General features: G+C 36.0%; 1 protein-coding gene across 1 annotated transcript in view; it reads right to left on the bottom strand.

Moving 5' to 3' along the window:
- Window positions 1-234: 234 nt before the first annotated feature.
- The window catches only part of LOC134345636 (calnexin-like), a 55437-nt gene continuing 34980 nt past the window's right edge, over window positions 235-20691 (bottom strand). The window contains exons 7-15 of the mRNA XM_063046629.1: window positions 19952-20144; window positions 17919-18108; window positions 17625-17738; window positions 16247-16403; window positions 13962-14177; window positions 12215-12334; window positions 10982-11111; window positions 5165-5271; window positions 235-1447 (exon numbers count right to left, since the gene is read on the bottom strand). Of these exons, the coding sequence (XP_062902699.1) occupies window positions 1367-1447; window positions 5165-5271; window positions 10982-11111; window positions 12215-12334; window positions 13962-14177; window positions 16247-16403; window positions 17625-17738; window positions 17919-18108; window positions 19952-20144 (1308 nt within the window). The 3' untranslated portion in view covers window positions 235-1366. The remainder of the gene's footprint in view (window positions 1448-5164; window positions 5272-10981; window positions 11112-12214; window positions 12335-13961; window positions 14178-16246; window positions 16404-17624; window positions 17739-17918; window positions 18109-19951; window positions 20145-20691) is intronic.

The raw sequence follows: 20691 nt of genomic DNA, 5'->3' as shown, positions 1-20691 counted from the left end.
ATTGTAATGCAAAAATGTCTTCAGTGAGGAAACATCTACTAGGGAAAATCCAAGGAAATCAAATGCTGGTGTTAAAAAGGAAGAGGATCTAACAGGACATTAAGGAATGGGTGCACCAAAATAAGTATTTGCTAGATGAATTTCAGGTGTGTGGATTTGTGTTATTCAACAATGCCAGTTTTAAAAATCCAAGTCAATTACACAGAGGGAGATTTAATATGTAGTCAGCACAAACATGGCCCTTATATTAAATATTTATTTCAAAGAGCAATTATACATTTGCAAACATCAGTGTAAACAAGGATTATGCTAACCCAGAGTAACATTAAAACTATAAAACTCCAGAAAATTTAGTACACACCACACCATTCATCTCCTGAACTGCAGCCATTTGGTTTATTAAATCATTCATCTCTGTATTCAGAAAACAAAGTCAGAAGATGGTTTAGGAATGTCACTGCACTGTAATACAAATTATTTACCAAAATACACATGCACACACCAAAACAAAAACTAGGAAAAGAATTTCTCACAGCTAAATTGATAATACAAGTGCAGATCATGAGATGCTTTAAGTTAGTGGTAAAGACAAAATGTAACACAACTATTTGTACCACATAGAAGTGTGTATGTCAGGGCAATGGTGAAGGGGGTGGGTGCGTTGAGAAATAAAGCACGACACCCTTCTGTGTTCCTGAACAATTCATATGTACAAAGAAATTCAGTGCATCTTTTGTTTTGCTACAATACAATCCAATAGGAGACCCATAAAGGGAAGAAAACACTGACACTAAAAGTTGTGCCGAGAGCTGCATCAATCAAATTCATATACAGTATGTACATTGGAATTACTGTATGTTCATACTAATTTATCCTCCCCTTAACAGGGTGAAAACATGAAATGAATAACATCAAGTACCTGACATAACATGTCAATGCTTCTTCCCTTTTATTACAAATGTTACCATTTAACTATAACTGCCTTTCATTTTATAATATTTGCAATTTTACCCTGGTTAAACACTTCTTTCACAAGAGTTACCAAATACTTGCTACAACTTTCTTTGCAATTCCAGAATATGCTCTCATAACTAGTCATTTGGTGAGGCCACATTCTGATACTTTTAAAATTAAAAATCAATAACATATTCATAGTATTTTTGTTTCTTCCAGGAAGACTAAGAGGTTTGTAAATGAAGCAGGGAAGATAATAGTATGGAGGCTAGGATTAGACAGGTACTTCTAATAGGCTGATTTATCAGCCAGCCATCACGCCAAGTAAATCTGCATGCTTTTAGGAAGTACAGTGGGTGGTAATGCCCACCTGGAAAATGAGAATGCCTCCATTCCAAGAGTATTAAAGCACTTATTCTTTTCTCAGTTTTTTCTTACGGCTCAGTTTTGTGGTACAGTCTCCTGAGCCAGTAGCTTCATCTGCTTCTTTCATCTAAGGAAAAAGAAAGCAACGTCAATTACAGAAGTTCAGATGTCGCTACCAAACGAAGTACCCTCCTTTAGCACCATTTACTTCCTTTTGTCAATGTACCGTTGACTTAATAGTGCACGATTGATTCTGGTCAAGTCTTCTAAGTTAAATTACAACACTGTTTTCCACCTTATATGCATATGTATCCTATCTTTTCAATGTAGAAAGATAATAGGGCATAGAATTAGGCATCAGAAAATTAACTTATAGCAGTAACCAGTTGAAGATATCTAAAGTATGTTCTTCTGTCTTCGTGAATGCACTTTCAAACTAAATGTTTCTAGATCTGGTCTCTTCAATCCAAGTGGAGTTCAAATTGTACCACTATTGTACACAGAACCCTGTTCACTTTTGGGCTATTTGTCATTTAAGATCTCTCTCATGGGTACATCCCAATTCATAACAACTTAAAAATCTGTTTAGAATGAGAATTTGTCATCAGGTGTTGGGTGACCAGATAAGAGACTGATATTTAATTCAATATTTAGTATACCTTACAACTTAAACAAAACAAAGTTACTTAACAATCCAAGTTGAACTCCACCAAACTATCCACTACAGACAACCAAATCATGTCCTTTTCTGATTTTCTGTAAAGGCTGTCCTTGGGTTACAAACACCCAACTCATGGAGGCCCACAAAAGTTCTCATATTATTAAATTCAAAGGTCCAATGTACATATATACTGTGCATACATTCTTATTAGTTTCCTCTCTCCACTTTTAGTAATTGTACCAAGTTGAACCAGTTTATAACCCAGAGGTGGTCTTTATGGTGAACAGGGAACATAAATTCATTGGCTTGTTACCCAAGGACAACCTGTGTGGTGAGCCAAACCGTGCAAGCCCTCGTTGCTGATGCTTTTAGGTATGTTTTTAAAATGTGAAGAATTTGGTCAGAATGCAAATCTAGTACTAATGGAAAATTATTGTTATTAATCTTCAACACTTGTAGTTTGTGTAAATCTGAAATACAAATGCTTAGTATTTTAAAATAGAATTTGATTAAAAGCTTCAAATAAACTTAACAAAAATTGATAACCCATAGCAAGCAAGGTAGATTGAATCTGAACTGGAGAGCATCGTGGAGATAGACATCCCATTAAATCTGTCTGCAGTAGAAATTACAAGATTAAATCTCTTTGGCTCAGCCAGATTGCAAGCTGAAAGCAGTCAGACACAAGGGAAGAGAGGAAGATTCAGATAATTTGATCTTAACTACAGTAGCACCTCAGAAATTTGAGATCTTATTGAGAGAGGTATGACTTACTGTACAGAGCAAATGAAACCCAAGTGACAAGGAAAGCAAGGATTCTTTTGAATGAGTACAATGCACTTACGGAGGGATAGGAACACATCATGAGAAGATGATAAGCTAGAAGACCATTAGCACCTTGGAGAAAATGCAAAATAGAACAGGGAGATGGACAGAAGGGCAATGTGTTAGCTCTGGGACAATCCAATAAGAATTTGTGCACGGACTGGATCAAGAGTCCAAATTAAAGATGATTCAAGTGATACATTTGGGTTGAAATACTATTGGAGTGAAAAGGATAATTCAGACTTCTTTGTCCATGTTGAGGCCAATCAGGAAAAAGAAGGTAAAAAGGGCTGTTTGGAAAGTACCAATTGTTGGAAGCAAATTACATTAACAATACCTACAATGACATAGGCAAATTTGGGGTAGGGTAGTGAAAAAGCACAACTAAGATGTTATGGTAAAAAAGGGGTTTCATTTCACAGAACATTTGCTTGGGTTCTAGACAGGAACTGGCCACAACTAACCACATGAACCATCCTGAAACATCCCAGCACATGTACAAATCGGATGGTCACAAGGACTTTAAAACCATCAAGTTGGGGGGGGGGGCGCAGGGTGGAAAACAAATTTGAAAATGAAGTTATTAATAGTTCATTTTAAAACAAAATGAAATAAAGGAGGTTAATAATCAAAAGGGATGTAAAATGAAGATTAAGCTAGGGAGATAAATAAATAAACTTTAAAGCAGATAAGAATATTTTCCAAACTTTTTGTACAAACATAAGGAGTAGAAGTAGGGCTGAAAAATATGAATTTCACTTACAAAATCAATTTAGAAGGTACAAGATGTTAGCTATTACAGAGACCTGGTTGCAAAACTAGTGACAAATGGAACCAACTATACTAAGTTCTATGGTCAAGGTAGAAGTCAAACATAGAATAAATAGTACAGCACACTTTGGCCCACAATGTTGTGGCAACCCTATATCCTACTCCAAGACCAATCTAACCCGACCCTTCCACATAGCCCTCCATTTTTCTTTCTTCCATATGCCTACTTCAGTTTTAATCATTAAAGCCAAAAATTATTGATGTTGAGGCAAGAATATAGGGGAGAATTTAGAGGTGGAATAAAGAAAAACAAAATTAATTTAAAGTCTCCACAGCACTTGGGATAGCATAATTCAGGAATTACAAACATGCAACCTCCTCCTTCAACTATTTTCTCTGCCTTCATTAACTAGTCTTCCAGTTACCATCTTACATCTTCTAAACAATCTGTGCCTGCAATTCAGATTGCCCTCCACCTCATATACAATCCCCCCAATTAAGCAGCTGCTCCAATTAGCTGATGTTTCATGGAAATAGTTAAAAAAAATGAATCATTTAACTAAGTAATAAATTATGTATTTAAATGAAATAGAGAACAAATTAGAACATTACCAATACTACTACAGTACCCTAAAACTGTATAATGGTTCCTAATAGTTATTGGAGGAATTCATCCAGTCAATGCTGCCGTGTTCTTTTGATTGACTGTAAATGAACAAAATCAGTGCACACATAGTGCAGATAATGGACTGCCTTCATACAATGCTTTAAGCAATTGCATCTTCCAAATCTTCATATTCATTGTAAGGTTCAAGATGATTGTCAATACCTTCAAATTCTTTGTAGTTCCTAACTTATTGAAGTAGGGAAATCATTCCATTTTCACTCTGTCATTTTTGGCATCTCCAAGCCTGAATGCTTGAAATCACAGCATGCAAAACAGTTCAGAATTGTCTTAGTGTTTATTTTTCACCAACTATCAGTGACAAAAATCACTGCTTTTCAAACAAACACACACAACTGATGATATTTAAAAACTGCTCACTCTAAGCACTGTGTAGCATCTAACGGCTATGCAAGGGACCCGCCTGACACTAGTTAGAAACTGTTTGGCAACAGTCTCCTGTCCCCCAATTAAGTGGCATTGTGTCATAATTTTCTCAATTATCACTGCTAAATGAGTTATTAAATAAAGGATTCACATACATTTTCCAGTCTAGAGTGTGAATGATTAAGCAATGTGTTCAATAAAGACCTGAAAAGTACAACTGTTTGTGTTATTAGTTTAGGCAGTTAGTGTTTGTCTATTATTGTGACTTAGATGAAGTTCAGACCACATTTTACGAGCAATTAATGCAGAAAACCAGGTGATTGGAAAGGATTTGCAAACTTTTTCTTGCAATTGTACCTACAGAACCATTTCTGATCATTTTACTCTTCCTTTTCATTTTAATTGTTTCAGAGCTTTAATAATGCCTGGTAGTTGTGTCCAAAATACATTGCACTGAAAAGCTGAACACAAATTAATGCTCAGACGTAAAATATACATTTCTCAAAAGATGACATACCATTGAACAAAATACTAACCTCATCCTCAGAGGCAGATTTTGATTTTATGCCCTCTTCATCTTCCTCATCTTCTTGGCTCCCTTCTCCAATGTTTTCATCATCTCCACTTGCTTTCTCATCTTCAGCTTCAGTACAACAAAAAAAAATGGACAGGTACTTTGAAAGCCAATATCTTGGTACAGAAAGCAAATTTACTAATTTATATCTCAAACAACTTCTTGATGGAGGGTGGTGACAAGTATGCTGTTGAGTAATGGCGAGCAGATGGAATAAAAAGAGGGGGAATTGTGCTTATTTAGACTCAATTTGGTGAACTGTAATTAGTATGAACATGATATTTTAAGGTGGTTACTTTGACACATTTTGGACAAACTTTTTTTCTCTCTCTTTTGATGCTGCCTGGCCTTCTAAGCTCATCCAGAATTTTGTGTGTTATGCAGGATTTTCAGTGACTGCAGATCTCATGTGTTAATGTGGCTATTTTAGCCTTGGGAGGTATGTAATGCAAATTTACTAAAATTAGGGTTAAGAAAAATGAATTAAGACAGGGTGCCTAAACTTGATTTCTATATATTTCAAGTACAGGAGTCAGTTCAGTAATTTCTTGGATTGACTTAATATTTCAAGGATTTGAAAAAAGGCAGATGTTGCAAACTATTTCCCTGCATTGAAGAATCATAATGAAAGGATCATGTAATTATAAATTCACTCTTGGGTTTCATTGGATCCAAACTTCAAAAACAAATGCAGAACACAATGACCTGTGACTACAACAAAACAGACCAATGTTTAAATGTGGTATAAGAATCGAAGAAAATTTGGTTTGAATGAAGGTAGGAGAGGCAGCTTAATGTTCCAAAATATAAAATCTTCTGATATGACAGAGGATGCAAGAGGAGGGGAGGGGCAGGGTTTGTACCGCTTTTAGAGAAACTGTCACAGTAGTAATTAAAGATATCCTGAAGAATTGTCCAACTTTGCAATAAAGACGAGAACCTGGTGAAAAAGATGGAGTTTGCTTTGCTGGGATCATACTATAGGCTTCCCAATAGTCAGTGGGAATGAGAAGAATAGACAGGCAAACAAATGGAAGAAAACTATAAAACAATAAGGTTATAGCTGTATTTTTAAAAACTTCCCCAGTATTGACTGGGATTGGCTTAGTGGAAAGAATTTTTGAGATTGTGCACAATTTGCTATGTGCATACAAAATAGATTTTTTTGCGACAATATATACCGTAGATATTCTTACCAGAAAAGGGGCCCCATTGACTTCAACTTAAGGAATGAAACCAGGCAGGTGATGGAAATGTCAGCTGATGGAACAGTGACCCTGATTCTGCAAGTTTCAAGGAAGCTTTGAAAAAGGACAAGGGCCTCAAGTTATAGGTCCCAAATTGGATGAAGGCTGATTTCGATAGAAAGAGGACAGTGATTGCTCAACAATGAAGACCAGTAAGCAAAAGGTTCATTGATGAAAACTTGTTTGGCTTTAAATCCAGGCTGCAGAGTTTAGACAAGCAAAAGGGCAATGGAAAAATGAACAAAACTATAAATATGTTCTTGTCCTGGTGTTGGGTCATGTGCGTGTGGCGGGCTTGCACCCGTGTGTGGCTGGCATTATTAACTAAATTGACTCATTTCACCGTATGCTTTGACATACATGTGATAAATCAATAAATGTAGTACATCTAATCATAAACAAAAGGGAGTGGCAGTTCATTCAAGAAAGGATTTTGAACAAGTCATGTCAGTGATAGAGACGCTACTAGAGGGGATAGTGAGGGATAGGATTTATACACACCTGGAAAGCCATGGCTTGCTTAGGGACAGTTAGCATGGGCAGGTCATGGCTTACAAACTTGACTGAATTCTTTTGGGGAGGTGACAAAGGAGCTTGATGTGGGCAAGGCAGTGACATTATCTACATTAAAGCAGTTGATGAGGTCCCTCATGGTAGGTTGATTCAGAAGATAGAGATGGATGGGATCCATGGTTAGTTGCAAGCTTGAATTAAGAACCGCCTTGCTCAAGGAAGACAGTGGGGTGTATTGGATTAGACTGTATAATTGTTATTTCCTTGTAGTTTAACTTTCTTAGCTTGTTTGTATTTATGTATAGTGTTACATACCTCAAGGAGATCTGTGCTTTTTTTTTGTGAGAATGATGTAATGGTCTTTTGGAGGTCACCTGATGTAATTTTCCCGCTGATGTGACATGTGCACCACGGGTATATAAGTAAAGACTCTTAGAAGATGATGCAGTTAGTTATTACCCATGACAGTTCAAATCAAGATTCAAACTTTGAGGATGTATCATAAACTTTCTTACCTACATTATTTGATCAGGATTTTGGTGGTAAGTCTGACCAGGAAGATTTGTCTTTATCTTGGAAGGAGATGATAGCAGAGCAAGGTAGAGATCCTGAGATAATTAAATATATATATATATATATATATATATATAAAAAGAACAAGCTCTTCCAGACAGTGAAATTAAAAAATTACCAGTGGGATATTATTTTGAAAAGAGAGTATTAATGAGAAAGTGGAGATCACCTACAATTCTTGCTAGTGAGGAATGGGAGGTTAATCATCAGGTAGTAGTTCCTAAGATTTATCAAAATGAGATTTTAACTATGGCTCATGGTATTCCTTTGGGTGGTCATTTAGGTGTAAAGAAAACTATGAACAAAGTTTCTAAACATTTTTATTGGCCTAGTTTAAGACAAGATGTGGTGACATTTTGTAGAACGTGTCATATGTGTCAAATTGTGGGTAAGCCTAATCAGGTTACTCCAGTGGCCCCACTGCAACCAATTCCAGTATTTGGTGTGCCGTTCTCAAAAATCATTGTAGACTGTGTAGGTCCTTTGCCAAAGACTAAAACTGGACATCAATATTTGTTAACTATTATGTGCACAGCATCTAGGTTTCCAGAGGCAGTACCTCTTAGGAATATAATAGCCAAAACTGTGACAACGGCTCTTATAAAATTCTTTACTTATTTTGGGTTGTCTAAGGAAATACAATCAGATCAAGGTAGTAATTTTATGTCTGGATTGTTTCAGCAGATAGTTTATAAACTGAGAGCAAAACAGATTATTTCATCAGCCTATCATCCAGAATGACAAGGAGCCTTGGAGAGATTCCATTCTACATTAAAAACTATGATTACGACATATTGTGTGGAAAATGAAAAGGACTGGGATGAGGGTATACATTTACTACCTTTTGCAGTACGAGAGGCAGTGCAGGAATCATTAAGTTTTAGTCCTTTTGAACTTGTGTTTGGGCATAGAGTTCGAGGACCTTTAGCTTTGCTGAAGGAACACACTTAATAAAAAGGTACACACTAATTTGCTAGATTATGTTTTCAAATTTAAAGAAAGATTATATAAAGTTTGTAGCTTGGCCAAGGAAAATTTAAAATTAGCTCAAGAGAAGATGAAGACTTGGTATGATAAGGAAGCTAGGATGAGGTCATTTAAGCCTGGAGATAAGGTGTTGGTTCTTTTCCCAGTGCAAACGAACCCATTACAAGCTAAATTTCATGGTCCTTATGAGATGTAAATGATGTAGATTACGTGATTAAAAACCCCAGATCGGAGAAAGACAACACAGCTGTGTCATATAAATATGATAAAACCATATTATGAGAGAGAAGCTGCTACTATGACTGTTGTGATCAATAATAAGTCTGATCTTGATAAAAACTTAATGGATGATTCATCTGAAACTCATTTTAAACCCAACATTATTTCAGCCAGGTTACCAAATTCAAAAATTCTAGAAAATATTGATGAAAAATTAGCTCATTTACAGCCAGAGCAGAGAGAGCAGATGAAACAGTTAATTTTTAAATATAGAGATTTATTTCCAGACGTTCCTAGAAGAACCACCGTAGCTACACATGATGCTGATGTTGGAGATGCAAAACCCATAAAACAACATCTGTATCGAATGAACAGGGAAAAATGTGAACTTGCTGAACAAGAAATCAAGTATATGTTAGAGAGTGATATTATTAGACACTCTAATTCGAATTGGAGTTCACCATTCAGCATTTGTAACCCCATCTGGGTTATATGAATATAATGTTCTTCCATTTGGGATGAAGGATGCACCAGGTACTTTTCAGAGGATGATTAATAGTGTGATTCAGGGATTAAAAGATACAGATGCCTATATTGATGATTTAGTTACAGGAAATACTACGTGGAAAGCACAGATTACTGCGGCGGAGAATTATATTTGAGAGACTTTCAAAAGCTAACTTAACTATTAACTTCGCTAAAAGTGAACTTGGTCATGCCACTGTGACCGTTAAGGAAAAGGGTCAAGGAAATTAAACTCCAATTTAATAATACAGTTTAATGTTACAGGAGTACAATATTTTGATCACTGATATTAAGGGTAAAAAGATAATGTGATCGCTGATTGTCTATCTACATGTTAAATGTACAACAAAAATTTGTTTTTATGGAGTGGTATTTTAACATTTGTAACACTCCTACTGTATATTAGTTTGTAAAGTGCTGAAAGATAAGACTGTATATATTGTGTATGTTGTAAATTTTATACCTTTGAGGTTTTTTTTGTATAAATTGTTAAAATTTTGTTCTTTAAGAGACCAAAATTTTTTTTTTGGAGGGAGGTGTTACATACCTCAAGGAGATCTGTGATTTTTTTTTGTGAGAATGATGTAATAGTCTTTTGGAGGTCACCTGATGTAATTTTCCCGCCAATGAGGTCACATGATGACGTGCACCACGGAATATAAGGGAAGACCTCAGATGACGCAGTTAGTTTTTAGTTTTCCAGCTAGAACGTGCGTCTGTGTCTCTGTTTCTGTTGCGTATTTATTTTATGACGCAGTTTCATTTTTAAAACAGAGTGTTACATTCTGTTGCAAGGTACAATGATGCTGGATTGGCAATTTTTGCTGGATTTGTTGATGTACCTTTTTTTTTCCAGTAGCATGGGAGAGTGAAGACTTTATCGAAGTACAGGACCCAAAGGATTAAGAGAAGTTAGTATCATTTGGCAGTTTAACAAAGGATCGCCCTTATTGAGTCTTCATTGAAGGAGTAGCGACTTGCATCGAAGATAACTCTTGCTAAAACAGCGAGGTAGTTCAGGCGAGGTGCTCTCTAGAATTTAAAGTCAGTTGTTTTAAACTGTTTATTTCCTGCATTGTGAATCCTTTGGACAGAACCAACAGGAAAGTCGCGTCTATGAAGAAATCTTTCTCCAGAGAAGTCTCTCCCAATTGAACATATAAATCTGTAGGACTTCCGAATTTATCATTTTAAGAACTATATCTGACTTTACTGCTTTAAGAATTGTTTTCGCATTTAACACTTTAAGAACCAGTGCCGAGTGACGGTTTGTTGAATGGCCGCATAGCGGTTAACTTCCGGTTAAGATTTTCGTTTGTTTTTTATTGTTTATCCGTGTTTAATAAATATTTGGTTGTTTTTATATAACCTGTCTCAATTGATATTCATTGTTGCCGGTTACGTAACAATAATTACATAGAAACATAGAAAACCTGCAGCACAATACAGGCCCTTCGGCCCACAAAGCTGTGCCGAACATGTCCTTGCCTTAGAAATTACCTAGGGTTACCCACAGCCCTCTATTTTAATAAGCTCAGGAATCTCATAAAAGACCCTATTGTATTGAACAAGCCATTCAGCCCACAATGCGGGGTTGTGAATAAGTACTGTTGCCAATGCACAAACGGAAGCTGATAACCAGGTGTTTGCACCATAATCTCAAATTAAAGAATTTTACGTCAGCAAACATATAAAACCCAACAATAAACTTCTACCTTCTGTTAGACCATTACTCTCTATTTTCTCATCCATCTCTTCTTCCTGTTCATCATCCTCTTCTTCTTGTTCTGTAACATCAGGCTGTACAGCATCAGTCTTCTTGTATTCAGCTGCAGAGTCTAGTTTCTAAAAATCCAAATTGCAACCAGTTATGGTCCAGTTTGATAACTGTATCAGGAAGTCTATTATTTCACGAATGTTCAGAATTGTTTAGTCAAAAGCTATCCAAATCTAGGAAACTCTCTCCTGAGCTGTCAAATGATGAAGATGCAGTTGAAATTAGTTTTCCAGTATATTAGCACCTACTGTATATACAACCATATACAGCAGTTGAAGCTACAATAAACTCCAGCAAAACCTCTCTCCCCTCTCAAGGAAAACAGACTTTACGAGCAGGAAAACTCGAGCGGGAAGGTGCAATTCTCCATAATGTAGTACTTTATACATTAGTGCATTTAAAGATGGATAAATCCAAGGATAGATGATATTTATCCCAGACTGATACGGGAGGCAAGAAAAGAGATTGCTGCAGCCCTGGCTGAAATTTTAACCTTCACCAGCAAGTGAGATACCAGTTGACAGCAAATGTGGTCCTAATTTTTTTCAAGAAATATAGCAAAGAAAATACTTGTAATTCTAGATCTGCAAAGTTAAAAGTAGTAATAAACAAGTTATTGGAAAACAATGAGGGACTGGATTAATGATCACAGAGGGCGCAAGTACCAGAAATACACTGTCAGAATATGGTAGAAGTAGAAGAAACATTAACTTGATTTAAATGTCTAGATGACCACTTGATCACTTTAGGCTTGGAAGGCTATGGGCCAAATACGGGAAGGTGGCAATAATACAGATGGATGTCTGTTGATAAGCATGGATATGGTGCACTGAATGGCCCCTTTCCATGCTGTATGATTAAGGCCAAGGCTGTTTCTTGTAAAATTGTAGTTCTATACACAGAAATTATGCTTTAGCATTTACCTGGTTGAATGTGGACAACATTATGAAGAGAAGGCACATGTTCATATTTCCAGTAAAGACAGCCAATCAGAAGATCTTGAACCCAGTCATCTATTTCTCTCATTAATCCATGAGTGCAGAGTTGATAAACCAAACCAAAAGAACTTTCCCCATAGCATTATAAGTAAAACATGAGACCTTCCTGAATCCTAGCCAATTACTGCGCAAAAAAATAAGTGCCACAGAGAAAGCCTTGAATATTTCTTTACCTTGCTTGGCCAGCAGAACAGCACAATTAGTCCCAAAGGCAAAACAGCTGTAAGAAAGTAAATAATCCAAAGCCATGGACGCTCCTCTGCAGCAGTTGTCAACTGACCCAAAACACCAGGCTAAAAAAGAAAATTAGATGAAGTTAGTTTTTGCATTTCATTTTGATATCGATGAGAGATAATTTTTTTAATGGAAATAATTAAAATCACTGTGGATAAATTACACCAGAACAATATCTCCATGAATATGTGATAGGATTGAGTTCTGTGCATGACTTGGTTGTATTAATAGTTTGTTTTACCATTGGAAAATTCATGAAAAAAATGAAATGAATAATTAACGGCAGGAAAAATAATGAGAAATAACAACTTATTAGGTTTGTTATAAGGAAAAACAAGACTGCTTAAAATGCAAATACATCTTTCTAGTTGCATAATTAAAATTACAGCAATAAATCTACCCAAGGCATACCTTTTAACATTTGGTTATTTTGAGTTAATACAATCTATCCACGTAAACAAAGTAATTAGTTCAGGGAAAAATATTTCCCTAGGCACAAAAATCAACAAGCTAAAAATAAAACAAAACTAATCATTTTATACAATTTGGAACAACTTGAAATGTAATTAAGATACTAAGAATCTACAAAATCAATAGATTCATGGAATCAATGCAAAATATATTTTGGCATTGTTTTGCACAATATCATATTAATTGGTATAATAATTGATTATGCTTTTGTCAGATTTAAAATGTGAATGAATACTTTTGAGCTTCAAGGGCACAGACTGGCTAACATTAGTACGTCATCCAATCCAGGTATATCTAATTTTTTTTGCAAAATGGACTATTTTGTCCATCAAGTCAGTCAACTTTCAGCAACACCTATTCTCCATTTATTTTCCATGCAATTTATTTTCTTTACATTCCTTTCAGCCCTCGCCACATTCCAAGTCACCTACCGAACAGGTACAATTTAGAGTCATCAAACTAACAAAGCACACGTGGCTGGGATGTGGGAGGAAACTGGAATACCTGGGGGAAAGGTCACAATCACAGGGAGAATGTGAAAGCTCCACAAGATACCAGCAGAAGTCAGAATTGAATCCAAGTTAATGAGCTGTGAAACATCAGCTTTACTGGCTGCACTAAAGTGCGGCCGACTTTGTACATGATCAAGTCATCCCAAATGCTTTATGGCTAATGCACCTTTAATATATTGTATTGTCAGTTGTGCACAGCAGATTTCTACTGGTGACTAGGTATATTTGTGGCATATATTAGAGGGTTAGGGCAACCTGGAACATGTGCAGAGAATGTAGAGTTTTTGCATTAGATTCATGGGCACAAGATCAAATGTCATGGTGTAGCCTTAAGATGTGCTTGGTGGTGGGATCCCGTCGGAGATAACTGAAGTTACAGAGACTATGCAGAGATGAATACATCCTGAAGAAGAAATGTGTAATTTAGACCAATGACCATACATGTCTAAATCTTATTTCTGGCTGCTGCACATCAACACAAAAATTCCATGGATCTGGTCTACAATGCTAAAAAAAAATCTTGGCAGCGTTATCATGCAGTCACTACAAAATTACACACTTAACAGGAACAATGAAGACAAATTCCTACTCCAAAGATAATTTTTTAAAAATACCAAAAATAAGAGTAAAGGAAAACAGTTAGAGTGATTGGACATAAATAACACAATTTATTAACCCATTTCATAATATACAGACAAGATACCTCATTTGCTGTAGCCACCATCTTTTTTAGACCCCAGCCGTCAGCTGCCCACTGGTCAGAAACTTTCCTCTCAGCACAAATGATAAAGTTGTCAAATAAAATGTCAGAAGTCATGGACCATAGTTCGAGACCAATAGCGAGAACTGGAGTCATCTTGTAAGGTTGCAAATCCTCAAAATAATTAGGATTTTTTATCTTCTTTGGAGTCCACAATCCCTGTAAATTTAAAATTATATAATGCAATCCAATCAGTTTTCTAGGGTCAAAGTACTCCTTTAAGTTATTGTTATGAAAAAAATTGCCACCTCTGCAAATAATAATGATCTAATTTGCTTGTAATGTGTTCTAGGTCAAATTAGATACCTGAAATGAGATGATACTTAAACCCATCTTTAATCCAGTAATGAGCTGCTCAACATAGTTTTGATACTTCTTCCATGCAGTACTTGCATGCCCCATACAGAAGCTTTGACCTATTACCAGATCATATGTATGTTCACCCATTTTTCTCGTATATGGCCAAATAATCCTGCAACTTCTTTTCATTATATGTTATTAATTTCCTTATTTTTAGATCCCCGTGTGGTTAATGGTCAAAATGGTAATACCTTGACTGCAAAGGGAGATTTGGAAAACTAGTAGGTGATGAAACTTCAAGGCCTGGAAGGATTAACTAAAACTTTTCTTGATCCATATAGAATTATCGTGCCCATGGTCTGTTCTTCTATCAAATTATGGTATTGCTTGCACTGTTGTAACTATATGTTATAATTATGTGGTTTTTGTCAGTTTTTCAGTCTTGGTCTGTCTTGTGTTTCTGTGATATCACACTGGAGGAACATTGTATCATTTCTTAATGCATGCATTACTAAATGACAATAAAAGAGGACTGCGGGTCCTCATAATCTAATCTAATCTAGTAATCTAATTATGAATGGTGGTTTCAAATCCTCCTCTGGGGTGATTTTCATTTCTGCTGTCAACCAGGACTTCCTCTTCATCAATTCAAATATTGCAACACAATAAAGTTCATGAGCAGGCACATGCCGGACTTTGACAGGAGTCTTGTCAAGACCCAGCATCCTGCCGATGATATTAAATGCCAGGTTTTCACATTTCCTCACCCAACTAATACTGATAACAGGGAGCTAAGAATGGAGGAAAATGGTAGCATTTTTAAAAAATGTAGGCCATTAAGCTTCTAGATTCAAATAAAAGGAAAAAATTAAATCGCTAAAGCAAACGTAAATTTTTTAGGCTACTGTATAACTGCTCAGTGTTATTATATTGTTACACCATATGAACTACGAGTAAATGAGGTGACATCCTAGGTAGGATTCACTCCCCAGCAATGAAAAAAACTTTTAAATACAAATGTCAATGTTTCAGTATTTGCTTAAGATAATATAAAAAAGTGCATATAATACTCAAAGAAAAAAACAGGTTTAATCAAACATTAAGTCTTGGTTTCTCAGTACACCAGGTCTCAGCTTCTTGAGTCAATATTGAAATTACATGAAGAGACCTGAGAGAGAGAAATGCCTACACTTTGACTTCAGATATTCCAGTACTAGAATTAGTAGAATCTGATTTATTTTGTGTCAATATATCTTGATATACCTCTATAACCAAGACTACAGTTACTGTATACAACCATTTTTGTATTAATCTGATTTTTCATTATGATGCATTATTCAAAATTCACTCTTAAAAGCAAAGCACTAAAAGCTAAACAAGTGTGCTCCAACAGAGTCAATAGCTGACTCTTCAACTACTTGGCTAATATCAAGTGATATTAAAAAGTGTTCTGACTCATGGCACGCTCCCTTACAGGCTGTGAAAATAGAAATGCATATGAAACCTGTAAACCACTATGCTTTAAAAAAGTATAAAGCACTTAACCCATAGCTCACAGTTTGTGAGAGCACTTAGACCAAATTATCCAATTAAACTTAGGAGTGGTCTGAATAAGGTTTTTGCCAGAGAACACAAATATCAGTGCGAAAATAGACTGAGTCAACTCTCACATAACAAAGTATGCTACTGTTACAGCCTCGAAATAGAACAGTGGCCTATACAGTAGGATGCAATTACCTCACCCCAAACACCTTAATTTAATCATTCAAGAATATTTAACCGACCCCCCCCCCCAATTTAACACTGCCTAATTCCTTGCTTCCTTCACAACATTCAGCACAGCAAAATGAATATCTTCTACTTTCACTTCCCTTGCTAAATGTTAAAACTTTGCAATGTCGAATGCCGGGAAAATTTCCTTTTCATACCTGGTAGTTGGGATTATCAATCATAGGTGGCTTCCATTTCCCTTTGTAGTTAGGATTGCTGATCATGGGTGGTTCCCAGACTCCACATCCAGGTGCCTCTTCACACTTTGGATTAGGAATCTGGGGAGCTTCCCACTCGCCATCCATTTCTTCATCCCTAGAAATGGAAAGGATGTGTATGACCAAATACAAACAACTATGTCCCTGTGATATTTTACTTATACACATCAAAAAGAAAACATAAGTAAATATATAAATAAATCTTGGACTGCACAAACATCTTAACCACTTTAGAATTGCAATATTCAGATGTCAATTTTCTGTCATTGCGATCATGACAATGGCATATCCTACCCTGCAAAATACACATCTAAACCCCTAAAGATGGGGTCACTGCAAGATTTTACTTGAAACCACTTATTTCTACCTGGACTTACAATATATGCTGGCAACCAAACAGTTGCACTGCTACATAAATGCACTTTTAGAGTTGGAACAAAAATAGTAATGTCAAACGTTATAATCAGATACCATCTGCTGTACACTTCCCCAGTACCCCAAGTACTCAAACACATCTAGCATTCATCCATGCAATCTGTACATATAACAGCTGGAAAATCAAACACTTCAACTCTGAAATTAAAACAAAGTGTTGGAAATGATCAGCAGGTCAGGTAACAACTATAGAAAGAGAAACAGAATTAATATTTTGGGTAGAAGACCCTATATCAACATTAGGAATGAGGAAATCAGTTGAAGGAAACATGTAGCAAACAAGCAGCATCAGTTTCTCTTTTCACAGATGTTGCTGGATCAGTTGAGTGTGTTTCCTCCAGTTTCTGTTTTCTTTTAATTAGCTATATATATATTATTTTTGAGATTTATATCACTATTTTCATGGTCGGGCATTTTCACGCCTTTTCATCTGAGTCGATGTTCCCATGGTCAACATTAAATAAATATTCACACAAAATAAGCAGTTCTATCCATATTTCCATAAATATGCTCAAACGAAGTAGTAATTTTAACCAAACAGTACAAAAGTGTACACATGTCAACCACACTTACACACACACCCACTCACAGGCACACACACACTCACATTCACAGACAGACACGTACGCACACAGACACACACACACACACTGACACACACACTGACACACTCAGAGGCACACACAGACACACACAATCACAGACACATTCACACACACACACACACTCACAAGCACAGACATGCGGACACGCATGCAGACACACACACACACACACACACAATGAGTCAACCGTGGAAGAACTTTGAAGAATGCTACTTTCTTATACAGGACATTAAATTTCAGAGCAACTAACCCAAATCAAATGCTTAAAACAAAATTACCAGTCCTCTGGTTTTTCTGCATTGGGATCAGCAATGTACTCTGCTTCATCGTGAAGCCATCCCTCTGGCTTAACAGCATTTGGATCAAGTATCTTTGCTGGTGCATCTTCATCCCTGAAAGAAGATCTGGTATTTTGAAGTTTGAACTGCAGAAGTATTCAAAATTATGTCATATAAAATCAAACCGCAAATTGGTAAAAATGCACAATGTGATACCATGAATTCCTGATTAAAAATATCAAAATAAACATGAAAGTAAAACATTAGAGAGATTGCCCAAAAGACTGTACTCACCAGTCTTCAGGCTTCTGTGCATCAGGATCAGGAATCTTTGGGGTTTCGTCCCAGTCTTCAGGCTTCCTATCATCAGGGTCATCTATTTCTTTAGGGGGATTAATAGGTGGAGTCATGTCCTCCAGCAAATTTCCCTTGCTAACAACCGTTTGGTCAATCAAAATCTCAAAGGTGTTGTCTGGATTCAGCACTGAACAAAAAGTAAAAACTAATGTTAATTCAAAGAGCACAATGCAGTCACATAATGATCCCAGATCATTTTACTTCTTAGATCCAGCCAATACTATGGAGCTATATTGTGTGGGGGGGGGGGAGGGGGGGCGGGAAGAAAATTGTTCATTCTTGCTCAGTCAAGAGCACGTTTATATTTTTGAAAATTAATGACAGAAACATCTAGGCACAATACTCAAAGCAAGACACAGTTGAATTTACGTGCGCTATTTGCTACAATAATTTGACCATGATGACAATCATTTCAAAAAAAGAACAGTCTTCAATTTGTGCTTTCTCCTTTTCTATAATAATTTGTTCTTGATTGACATCAGAAGCTCAATATATGGTTGCATTATGCATATCATAAACATTCATTTGTAGGGAGGGGGAAATCAGATGTAGAATTATTTGCAATTAATTTTTTCAAATTTTTAAGAATATATGCCTACCTTTTAATCCTATCCATCTGCAAGACATGTGCAACTGGAACAAAAGGTTATGGAGGGTATGCTGTTCTTCACTGGAAGATGGGCTACATAGACAAGGCAAAATATTATCCAGTAGGTGGAGTACAAGGAACTCAAGAGCATTTGATTGGCATTTTCAAGGGTTAGATATTTTGTTCATGGATCTGCTGCCAGGCAATTCAGTCATACCCAAGGCAGCCTCAAAAGGAAAGCTTAGCAGTATTGAGTACATGAAGAAAACCTTCACCTACTTCATAGGGGTCTAATTTCTTTAGAATGGCTGTACTGGGAGCCAGGTCTTACTGAAGTTGGGGTGGTAGGAGAAATCAGGGGAACAGAGTAGGATATTGAATTGTCTATATAGCAGAGTTCAGGACAAGGACCATATTTCTGAAAATTACCAGGTAGCAGTTGGATGGATGAATATTTAAGTTACTAGCAATTGTCTGTGATAAAGGAATAGTTTAACAAGGGCCAGGCAATTAAAACTACTTTGTGACTATATACAATAAGTGTATTGTTCTGGGATCTATTTAGGAGGACCCCTTTACATACAAAAACAATTTTCACTGGTGCAGCTTTCGCACCCTCTAAAAAATTTCAGAATCTCATTGGATTTTGCTGAAAATGCTATGTACATCCAGGCTCCATAATGTATTCACATGTAGAACCAAGATGGAAAACAGTGGACTTCAAGGCACGTGCACCCTGCACTGATTTTAGTAATTCTGTTTCCATCAAGTTTGTCATGCAATTTCCAGATGAAGATCTTAAAATAAATTTCAAGTTGAGTACTTGTATCTGATTTCATGAGTGTAGAAGGCTTTTTATGCTAAATGAATAAATTATAGTTGTCTTAACATGAACAATTCCCTTCCAAAATACTTGATGCATCTTTGTCATCACATCTTAGTTTTGTCACATTTTCAACATTATATACAATCGCAAATAACACTAAAAAAGATTCACCAATTCAGATGAGAAGACATCATCCCAGATAACTGCCTTGTCAAAAATATTTTGCACGTTTAAGCTTGTGAATGGAAGCATTAAAAAGAGACATAATTCAAATAAAATTAAGTGATACTGAGCAATATGGCATTCATGGATGATCAAGCACCATCATTAATTACCTAAACTTGATTTTCTTCTCCCACCCCACAAATGCATCTGTATTAACATTAGATTTAATTTCCTAACTTTTTGACATACGTGGACAGATAAATACAATTATAACATAGAACAGTACAGCACAGAAACAGGCCCTTTGGCCCACCCTGTTGTGCTGAACCAATTAAATTACAGAAAAAATACATGAATAATCAAGGGAAGTTGGTAGAATTTATATAGCACCTAAAGTATACAAGTGCGTGATCTTGTCTGTGTAGAACTTCTTTAGATCTACATCAGGACGTTTAGCATGCTTTTCTTCATACTCTCCAGTTATAGGGTTCTTGTGTCTGAAAATAAAGTGTAATTTGTAGTCTTCGCCACATTTGTCTGGTCCAAACATTATTGTATATGGTGTTTTATCAAAAAATTCTTCCTAGAGAGAGAAAAGCAGAAAGCTCTGATTAAATTTTGTAATAAGAATATTTGACAAGTCAATTCGCTCATATTAGCATAAGTTGCCAAATAAATCTGATACCATCCATATCAACAGTCAGCTTTGCCTCTCAAGACTCACTTTCAACATACATCAGTTTTATATTAGTGTCCAATGGCATTTTGTAATTCAACGAATTAAGGCACTTTTTTGTCAAGTATCAAAAACACCAATAACCATCTCCTTAAGTTGTCAAATTTAAAACATTTTCAAAAAATTTAGTAGCAATAAAATTGTGGCATGCACAAATCAGTATTTTACAACACCCTAGCTGAGGAATTTTCCACTGTCACAAACATAATAAAAGATAATAAATTCACAACCAAGACATTCTCATGTTAATATACAACAAAATTTAATGGAATTAAAAATATAGGCTTCTTTCACAAAGAGAAATAAGAATGCAAGACAACAGAACGAATAGTGGATTATAGTCAAGTAACAGGGAAACACGTTACAATTGATGACACTGCTGCAAACAGAATAT

Source organism: Mobula hypostoma, chromosome 4 (genome assembly GCF_963921235.1).
Source record: "Mobula hypostoma chromosome 4, sMobHyp1.1, whole genome shotgun sequence".
Classification (NCBI taxonomy): Eukaryota; Metazoa; Chordata; class Chondrichthyes; order Myliobatiformes; family Myliobatidae; genus Mobula; species Mobula hypostoma.
Note: the sequence above shows the minus strand (reverse complement) of the source record. Positions and strands in the feature narration are given on the sequence as shown.